Raw genomic sequence first — 10141 nt, 5'->3', positions numbered from 1 at the left:
ATATTTCGTGAAAGTTCATTACTCATGAACTCTGGCTTCCCTCCCGTCACAGTGGTAGGTAGGCTCGCAGGAAGATCAGTGGTTCCTGGAGGCCGTGAGATTGTCCCTCACAAGTCTCCCACTGCAGGAGTGTAATTGACCCAGAGCATCAGCTGCTGCCCTCTGAAACTCATCACCACATTTGCACCAAGCCCGCAGCCCCTCAGGCTGTTCCCTACCTGTGACCGAGTGCAGTGAGGAAACTAAGGAAGACCCAGTGCTGGTAGACACAGGACTCTTATCAGCCCAGCTCAAGGACTCCCAAAGGTGTTACCAAACCTTCCTTAGATTGCACAGCAGTTTAGGCAACTCTATCCAATCTCAATCTGCACCATTTCTCTCCCGCGCTCTCTCTCTGGTAAGTCTCTCAACTTCCACAGCTCTTTATTTCCTTTCACACAAGTATTTCCCTTCATGAAATCCTTGCACATTGAATCCCATGTTAGTAACTGTTTCTCAGAGGACCTGGATTAGCACAAGTCATAAGTGAGCGGTCTGAGAAATCAGGCAGTCAGATGGTAATTTGGGACTGGCTCACCCAGCACCCAGAAGGCAGACAGGAAGCCATCCTAAGGGATATGTGGTCAGCGATAGTCCTTGGCTGTAGGTGGTGGTTCAGTTTTTAATGTTTTCATTGATAGTGACCCGAGAAAACGTCCTGGTGGAGGGGAAAGCTATGGCAGGTGCAATGGTAAAGGGATTTGAAAAACATGGGGATCACAAAGACATGATTGAGTTATACTAATGACCTGCACAAAGTGGAGACCGAGAGCCATAGCAGCTAATGGAGATAAGAATAAAAAGCAGTGTCTCTTATAAAGAGGTCATCGTCACCAATAGTAAAAAGGCAGACACAATTGAACACTAAGCTGAAGACCTGGGAGTCACAGGGCTCCAGAAGTGTTTGCACACAGCTACTTTAGGTCTGTTACTGGGTGGTTGAGGCCCTGGTAGAGAAAACTTTTGATCCTAAAAACTAGGACAGGAAAATCTGGATGGATGCCTCTGAAGGTGTTGAGCTCTGCAACCTCCACCCCTCCCACCCGCCTCTGGGCACGCAGAGATGGCCCACTGCTCCCTATCAAGGGTTAGCCCTTTTGCTGTACTACAAGATGCTGCAGAAGCCTCGGCCTCACAGGGCGACAGGTGCCCCCCGCCTACAAGGCTGTTGGTTAATGTCTACAATAATAATAACAAACAAGAATGAAAGAAGAGGCTGAGGGACATTGCCCCAGTAAAAAGTCATGGTCCCTTGCTCAGTCCCAAGACCCAGAGTACATTTTCAGACCCAGAACCCATTGACTGAAGAGGCGGCCAGGTTCTCAGGAAGAAGCATCCTGCAACACTGTGGCAAGTATTATATATACTGTGACAATTCCCCCAGAGACCTGTGGCTGTTTACTCAGGTGACTTTCCTGGGGAAAGAGGAATAAGCAGACATTTTGAGGACTATTACACACAGGTCTCAGTTGACATTACTACCCAGAGACCCAAAGTGTCATCAAGCCTCCCCTTTAGAGTGAGGGCCTATGAGAGCCACAGTGGCTCCACCCACCCCGGGGCCTTTCCCAGTCTCCAAAGCACATACTTAGAATTATATACTTGGCAGTGGGAGTAATGCCCACATCGAGGCCCTTGGTTTGTGAAGCAGGAGCAATCAGAGTGGGAAAGGCCAAATAGAAACCTCTGAAACTGGCCCCTCCACAAACCCCAGCAAAGTGAGAAAACCGTTATTCTGGCGGGTTGCAGGGGGAGGCTGATATTATTACCATCATTAAAGACCTAAAAGATGCAGGGTTGGTGGTCCCTGTTGTATCTTTGTTTAATCGCCAGTCTGCAGAAAACAGATGGATCCTGGAGAATGACTGCTGACTCCCGCAGACTCAACCAGGTAATAGCACCAGTTGCAGCTGGTGTGCCAGATATGGTGTCACTGCTAGGGCGGATTCATCAGACCCTGGGTATATGGGCATGCAACTACTGACTCTGCAAATCTGTTCTTTTCCATCCCAGTGAGAAAAGAGGATGAGAAACCGTTCACATTCACATCAACAACAATATTCAATGATCTACCTATGCTATGGAATTTCTAAGTAGATATCCTCATTTAGATAACAAACTAACAAAGCAAGTTCATGTCTGGTCCGATTACAGTAGAACAGATGCCATGGTAGACTAGATGCCTGGGTGCCATGTTGTTGTGGCATCAATGTTGTACCCATTAAGAATGGAAAAGGCACTAGGGAAGCTGACTGCCCAAGTTTCAACAAGGATGACCTCCATCTTGTCACCAATAGGGGATCATGTTCTTGGAGACGAGTGAGGCACAGAATTGAGAAGTGAGCTATGTTGAACCCTTACCACCTATCTAGGGAAAGTTATTTGTCTTGCCTGAAATATAACCTCCAGATATAGACGAGCAAAGCATTATCAAAAACCTAGCCAATCACATTTCACTTTCATTTGAACAACCTGGTACAATTACCAATGGCTTCAAAAGTCAAGTATATCAATTCCAATTATGCATAACTTCATAACTAAAGACTTCTAAGACAAAGAGCACCATTGTCCCCTGAATTGTCTAACTAGGCTATCTTCTCAGGGACCCGGTCATTTTGAAGTGGAAAATAAACAGTTTCAAGATCTACTGGAGAATTCATATGCCCATCTTCTAATACTGGACTGTATATCCAAATCTTGCAGTAAGTGTAGTCAACCAATAACAACTGATCTAACAGAGGATGGGGCATGGGGAGTAGGGTGGGGGGAGCTGAGAATGACCTCTCAAATATTTCTCATGGTGGAGCAGACAGGAAACCAGCAGGGGTCTGGAACACATAAGCCATTCTTCACTCTGGCTACCACCTCAGTGGAGGTGACAGAGTTTTATATAGCCATCTGTGGTAGCCAGCTTCCAGGATGGGCTCCAGTGATCCCTGTATTCACACCCTTGTGTAGTATCACCTCATATTGCTCCAGAGTTGGTCAGTATGATCAACAGAATATAGCAAAAGTAAGGGTAGGTCACTTCTGAGACCAGGTTATAAAACACTGCAGCTTTCTTGTTGATGACTCTCCCATTCTGTTTTGGATCAATTGCTCTGGGAGGAACAGCTACCATGTCATAAGTAGCCCTACAGACAGGCCCATGTGGTGATAAACTAAAGCCTCCTGCCAGCTGATCTGTCAGTGAGCTTGGAAGCAGATCCTCAGGCCCCAGTCAAGCCATCAGATGACTGCAGCTCCACCAGAGACTCAAAGCCAGAAACACCCACCTAAACCACTCTTGGATTCCTGACCTTCAGAAACTATGTTTTAAGCTGCTACGTTTTGGGGTAATTTGGAACAGAACAATAAACACAGACTCAGTTCATCTCTACAACACAGAGAGCAATAAGCTTTAAAATTAATTTTCCTTTATAATGGTTTGGGCAGCTTAGATCTCCCCCAGGCTACCTAAGAAATAGTGATTTTCTAGGCTTTGCTTTCTGTTGCCGGGGCCTCTCTATCTAGGGAGGGATATTGGCGGGAAACTGGAAGGCAGGAGGAGGAGGGACTTCCTGTTTTCCACCTTCTGGTCAGCAGGAATGTAGGCAGGCTTCTTCATCTAGCAGCAGTAGCGCTTGATTTCAGCAGCGGTGGATAATTCCTAGCTCGAAGTTTTTTAAACTTTCCAGGGCCGATGTCATTGTGCCCCTTTAGAAATGCCAGAGACCAGCAGTTCTCCTCTTCAGGGTTTGCAATTCCAGCTTAATAGGGCTCTCCTGCAAGCTTCAAAAATCTTTCAATTCTGACCTCTTTATTCCCCCAGACCTAAGTGTCCTAGCTGTTTCTAGCTTTCTGACACCTCAGTGTTCCCTTTTTGTTTCAGCCCTCTAATACCCAATTTACAATTCTGTATACTAAATTCTCTTTGTTCATCCGTTTCCTGACAACCACCTCAAATAAGTCTGCATGTTATGTTCTACAACTGTCTCCTTCAATTTAAATTATAAAATTATGAGTGAATATTTATATTCTATTGTATATTATGTAATAGAATAATTATATTCTATATATAAGAATTTATATTATATATTTTATTATAGGATATATGTAAGTATATTCTTTCACTGGATTATAAGCTTCATGAGGGTAGGGTCATGTCTGTTCTATCATAGTGAATTAGTGATACAGATATATAATACATAATATGTTATATATAAATAAAATGTAATATATAATACAGATTATATAATATGTAAGAATATTATTATATAAGTATAATATATTTTTGGCCAGGCGCAGTGACTCACACCTGTAATCCCAGCACTTTTGGAGGCCGAGGCAGGAGGATCACCTGAGGTTGGGAGCTCGAGACTAGCCTGACCAACATGGAGAAACCCGGTCTCTACCAAAAATACAAAAAAAATTAGCCGGGCGTGGTGGCAGGCACCTGTAATCCCAGCTACTTGGGAGGTTGAGGCAGAAGAATTGCTTGAACCCGAGAGGCGGAGGTTGTGGTGAGCCAAGACTACACCACTACACTCCAGCCTGGGCAACAAGAGTGAAACTCCATCTCAAAAAAAAAAAAGAATATATTTTTATATTATATTTATTTTATATATATGTGAGAATATATATATTCTTCTCTGTGTTTCACTGGATTGTAAGCTTCATGAGAGTAGGATCATGTCTGTTCTATCACAGGTGAATTAGTGACGCAGAGGCTGACACATCAAAGGTACTCATTTAACACTTGTTCAATGAATGAAGGATGGATGATTCATTATTGATGGATCAATACCTGAATTACATGAGCAGCATAACTCATTCCATCATTAGATGATGAATTCTATTTTGTACCTGATAACTTCAAAGTAACCATGGGCCATCCTGTGTGGTAGGGCAGAATCCCAGCCCCCCGGAGATGTTCACATCCTAATCTCCAGAATCTGTGGCTGTTGCCTTTCATAGGAAGAAACGACTTAGCAGGTGTGATTAAGGATCTTGAGATGGCGGGGGGAGAATCCTCAGTTATCAGGTGGGCCCAATCTAATCACAAGGGTCTTCATAAGTAAGAAGGAGAAACAAGGGAGTCAGAGAAGACATGATGATGGAAATGGCGTGTGGGGTGGGGGGTGGGCACTGGAGTGGCAGGGCCATGAGCCATGAGCCAAGGAATGAGGGCAGCCTCTAGAACCTGGGAAAGCAAGGAAGCAGATTGTCCCCTAGAGTCTCCAGAAGGAACACAGCCCTTGATGTTAACCCAGGGAGACCCATTTTGGATTTCTGATCTCTAGAACTATAAGAAAATAAGTTTGTGTTATTTTAAACCACTAAGTTTGTGGCAATTTGCAGCCAGGGGAAACCAACACATCCTGGTAGAGAAGTCCAAGAGGCTGTAGGTTATACTGGCCTAGCACTCTGGAGAGAGAAGAGCACGGAAGATGGAGACATGTGGCTCAGTATACATGCAACAGTTACAGCTGAGAGTGGATGAGATCACAAACGGCAAAGGGAGTGTGTACAGTAAGAATTAAAGTGAATCTATGGTTTGAGCCCTCAGGGGACTGCAGCCAGGACTAAATAACGTGCAAATGCACAGTGCCTTTTCCCCACCTTTCACAGGAAAAAGGGCTTAGCAGATGTGATTACGTAGTTTGTGTAATTGCTTAAGGTGGGGAGGAACACCACGATAGGAAAGAGAAGCAAGGCAGCTGATACACCAAAAACAGGTTTTAGAACTTTGTCAACAACCTTCCAGAGGACAGTCAAATAATGATGTGCACAGCATTTACTGTCCCCCAACACTACCTGACAAACCATATTTTCCAAGTTTACTTATTTCCTCTATTTTACATCACCTTCTGTCTCTCCAAAGTCCCTGTGCCCCTCTCCTCACGTCTTACTCTTTGAAGACATTCTTGCCTCATAATTCATTGAGAAAATAAAAGTAAATCAGGAACAAACACCCTCATTTCCTACACTCCCGTATTTCTAACCTGCCTACCTGTCTCCATGCCTTCTATGCCATAACTGTGCACCTGCATCTGCCTTCTATGCCATCACTACGGATGAAGCATCCCCCCTACTAAACAGCAACCATTAACTTGTGTCCTGGATCCCTCTCCCTTCTTTGCCCTTGCAAATCTTTCCCTCTCCTATATCAATTTTCCTCCCTTTACATGCAAGTATGCCTCAGCATCTCCCATCTTCAAAATGCCCTCCACTGACCACACCGCCTTATCCAGCTGTTGCCCCCAAGTTAAGTTGTCTCCCTTTTGTCACCTTACATTTGCTTCTCAAACTGTTAAAGCATTTATTTAAATCTCACTCCTCCCAGAGACCGCTCGCGTCAAAGCTACCAGTGATGTCTATATTGCTGAATCCAATAGTCTTGACATCAGTGTTATCATGTTCTTTCTGATTTTCCTCCTGCCTCCGTGCTTCCTCTTCATCCTTTACTTGACCTCTACATGGTGAAGGGTCCCAGAGCTTTGTTCTTGGCCCACTTCTTTTTAGCTACACATATTCCTAGGTCATCCAACCAAGCCCCAAGTCTATAATGGCCATGACTCCAGTTTATTCAAATGTCTACTACTTGGCAGTCATGGATGTCTAAAAGGCATCTCAAACTTAGCATGACCAAACCATAACTCTTGATTTCCCTCCCCCCCAGCCTACTCCTCCCCAAAATGTTTCACATCTTAGAAGTGCCAGGACTATCCACTCAGTTCCCCAAGTCAAAAATCTAGAAGTTATTCTCGAATCCTCTCTCCCTAACCAACTCAACATCTAACCCATTAGCAAGTTCCACAGACTTTACTCCAAAATATTTAAACTCTAATTATTTCAGTCTCCACCACTATCAGCCACAACGAAGCCACTTGCTGGCATGCACTTCTGGAACAGCATCCAATTGGTGGACTCGATTAACTTTCGCCACATAACCACCCCCAAAACTTTGTGACTTAAAACATTATTTCTCACATTCTGTGGGTTGGCTGGTCAGTTCGTCCGATCAATGTGGTTGTGGCCAGGGAAGGATAGCCCGGGAGAGCTTCACATGTTCGCAGTTGGTTGGTTGTCAGCTGGATGTGGGCCGTGACTTGACCACGTGTCCCTCATCATCCATCAGGCTAGCCCACACTCATTCCTAAGATGGTGGTCACAGGACTCCCAAGTTCAGCAAGAGGGCAAGCCCCAACTCACAAGTGTTTTTTAAGCCTCTGCTTGCATGATGTTAATGTCCCACGTCCAAAGCAAGTCACAGTCCAGTGCAGTCAGTGGGGGTAGACACCACCAAAGAGTATAATTTGGGAGACTGGAAATAATTTGTGGCTATTTTTACAATCTGCCACACTCATCTCCCTATTTCCACCTCCTTTGCCTCTCTGAAATCCATTTTCCACACAGCAACCCAAGTAATCATTTTTAAACACACGCACACTCATTTCACTCCCTGGTCCAAACTTATGGCTTCGTTTAAAATACAACCCCTGTTATGAATTTTAAAATCCTTCCGGGATCTGGCCTCTGCCTACCTGCCCAGCTCATCTAATACCGTCGACTCCTTGCCTATTGTGTCCCAGCAAGAGTGATCTTTTGTTTCCTTGAATACAGAAAACTCCTTCATGCCTCAGATCTTTGCATTTGTTCCCTTTGACTGAAATACTCCTCCCCCTCATATTTGCGGGGCTGGCTTTGTCATTCACATTTCAGCTTAAAACTCATTACAGCGATCTTCCCCGTGCAGCCAATTTAAGAATGACTTCACCTTACTTAAATTTTCTGCAAAGCACATACCAGTGATATTTTGTTTGTCCCTGTTCATCACGGCATTCCCGAGGGCCTACAACACTGCCTGGCACATAGGCAGCACATAACAAACATTTGTTGAATTAATGCAGAGCTGCATACTACGTCCCAGGATTGTGCTAAGCTACGGTTACTGTACCCTTCCCATCTCAGCAGGATAGTTTCACAAAATGTAAATTCCACATTGAGGATTAATTGGATGCACGTTACACCTCATCCCACACCAGTAACTCGTCTTCCTCTATTTCCCCACCACTCCCCTTGCCAAATAAAAAGTGAGGAGGCATTTGGAAAACTTAGGGTCATCACTCTGGTCTTTTGCCACATTTCGCTGGCTTCATCGAGCTCAACGCAACATGAAGTACTAACAGCAGCAGCACCTGCGATGAGAGGGTGAATGAAGGTAGATTTCACCGCCCGCGGGCGGCAAGGGATCTGCCGCAGCTCTAAAGCACTGCATGCTGGGAGTTGTAGTCTCCCGGGGGAGGCCTGGTCCGGTAGGACCGGGGCCCCCGCGGCATGCAGGGAGTTGTAGTCGAAGGGCTGTTGAGACTCCGCCTCTGCACTTATAGTAGCAAGGGGGATCCTCACTGCATGCTGGGAACTGGAGTCTTCCTGGGTCCCCGTTCTTCCAGGACGCGGAGGCGCCGGAGTTGCCGCCATTTTAGGTCCCGAGGTGCGCCGGCCGAGAACCAGAGCGCAGGCGGGCTCAGTTCTGGCGCCGGGCCGGCCCCGCCCCCGGGGCGCCTGGCGCCCGCCCCTTGCTCAAGCCCCGCCTTTCCCCACGTGTCTGCCGCCTAGGGGAGGTGCCTCAGCCGGAGCGGGCCGCCAACGGTCCGGCCCCGTCCGCACAGAGGCTCCTGTCGGCGGCGCCCGGGAGCGGCTCGGCTGCCAGATGCTTCCGCCCCGGCTGCCGCGGGCCGGGCTGTACGCTTAGTGCCCGGCTCAGGCCCCCTGAAGCGCCCGCGGGGGTGAGAGCGGCCTCCGGCCCCGCGCAGACGGAGCGGCTTGAGGACGAGGCGGCGGCCGCGGGGAGGAGGATGGGGGCTAACCAGTTAGTGGTGCTCAACGTGTACGACATGGTGAGTGCGGCCCCTGGCGGCCCCGAGCCCTGGCCCAGGCCGGCTTCCTCTCGCCCATGGGGCTCGGACCCCGGCCCCAGGCGCTTCCTGCCTGGCGTCCCCGCCTCCAGCCTAGTTCTCGGGGGAAGCCGGGGGTAAAGGAGGGAGTATTGTTATTTTTTAATCCTCGCACTCGTCGACGCTCCGGTGAACCCAGTCAGCCCGAGGGTTTTGGCCAAAGCTCGGGTGGGCTTGAACCTCTCCCATCCGCTCAGCTTGGCCCCGACCCCGGCTCTGGGCCCGACCCCTTGGCCGACGTGCAGTGTCCTTTCGGCAAAGCTTCCGTTGCGTTTCCAACCCCCCTTGCCGGCCCCCGGGGCTGCCCCAGGACCCCCGTCCCGACCGCCTGCGCTCCCAGCTCCTCTGCTTCTGCCGAACTGTACATCTCTCTCCATGGCTACGTCTTCAAAAACTCCCAAGCCCCTTTAAGTCCAGAAAGTCACAGCTTTCGGGTGCCTGTGCTAGAATCTCTTCAAAGGTGAACAGGAGCCAACACACCCTTTCCTTGTGTGTTAAAGGCAACCTCGTTAAAATATGAATGAGGCTAACATTTATCAAGAAAATAGCCCAGCTGAATTATTTAGAGATCCTGGTGGTGCTCCTTTCCTACACTCTGAAGACCACTTTCCAGGTGATGCAACAGGTGACGTGACCACGGGAGAGGGAAGGGAAGAAGTTGTTTATTCTATCATCTAACTTTGGAGTATGGCGAGCACGCAGAATCGAGTCCAAGAACTGGTTTGCCTGATTTTTGCAGTGAAATGCCCCCAGAAAAAAGCACCCGGTAGAGAATTGTCGTTGCAGTTAGACGCATGTTTGGGTGTGTTTGCTTGCTTTGTTCTGTAGAATGGGTTTTTGTTCTGTAGAATGGATTAGTACCTCTGACTGCAGTGCTTAAAATTCCTTGTAAGTTGACTGACAAATGAAAAATTCCCCCTCGTTATTTTTGTTGGCTTAAAGATGCAGGAGAGCAGAAATACTACAGGCCAAGAGTCTTATACAGTTCTAAACTTTGTATTCCCTTGTATTATTTATAAGTTTCTAAATTTACAGTATTATTATATCTTGGGTAGAGTGGGATTTCTCATGCCATATCTGGGAATTGTGTCAGAAGGGTGTAGGAACTGCCTGCCGCTTGAGATGAGTCCTCTGTTGAATTCTGATGTGAGCCTGGAGATGAA

The 10141-nt window shown here is 47.2% G+C and overlaps 1 protein-coding gene across 2 annotated transcripts in view; it reads left to right on the top strand.

Moving 5' to 3' along the window:
- Window positions 1–5746: 5746 nt before the first annotated feature.
- DESI2 (desumoylating isopeptidase 2) overlaps window positions 5747–10141 on the top strand; it is a 59109-nt gene continuing 54714 nt past the window's right edge. The window contains exon 1 of one of the 2 annotated variants that reach the window (XM_019032408.4): window positions 5747–8921. In XM_019032408.4, the coding sequence (XP_018887953.1) occupies window positions 8880–8921 (42 nt within the window). In that variant the 5' untranslated portion in view covers window positions 5747–8879. Of the gene's footprint in view, window positions 9592–10141 lie in introns of both variants that reach the window. The other variant, XM_055373872.2, reaches the window with a different exon arrangement.

Source organism: Gorilla gorilla, chromosome 1 (assembly GCF_029281585.2).
Source record: "Gorilla gorilla gorilla isolate KB3781 chromosome 1, NHGRI_mGorGor1-v2.1_pri, whole genome shotgun sequence".
Lineage (NCBI taxonomy): Eukaryota > Metazoa > Chordata > Mammalia > Primates > Hominidae > Gorilla > Gorilla gorilla.
This window is presented reverse-complemented; position numbering and strand designations above follow the sequence as displayed.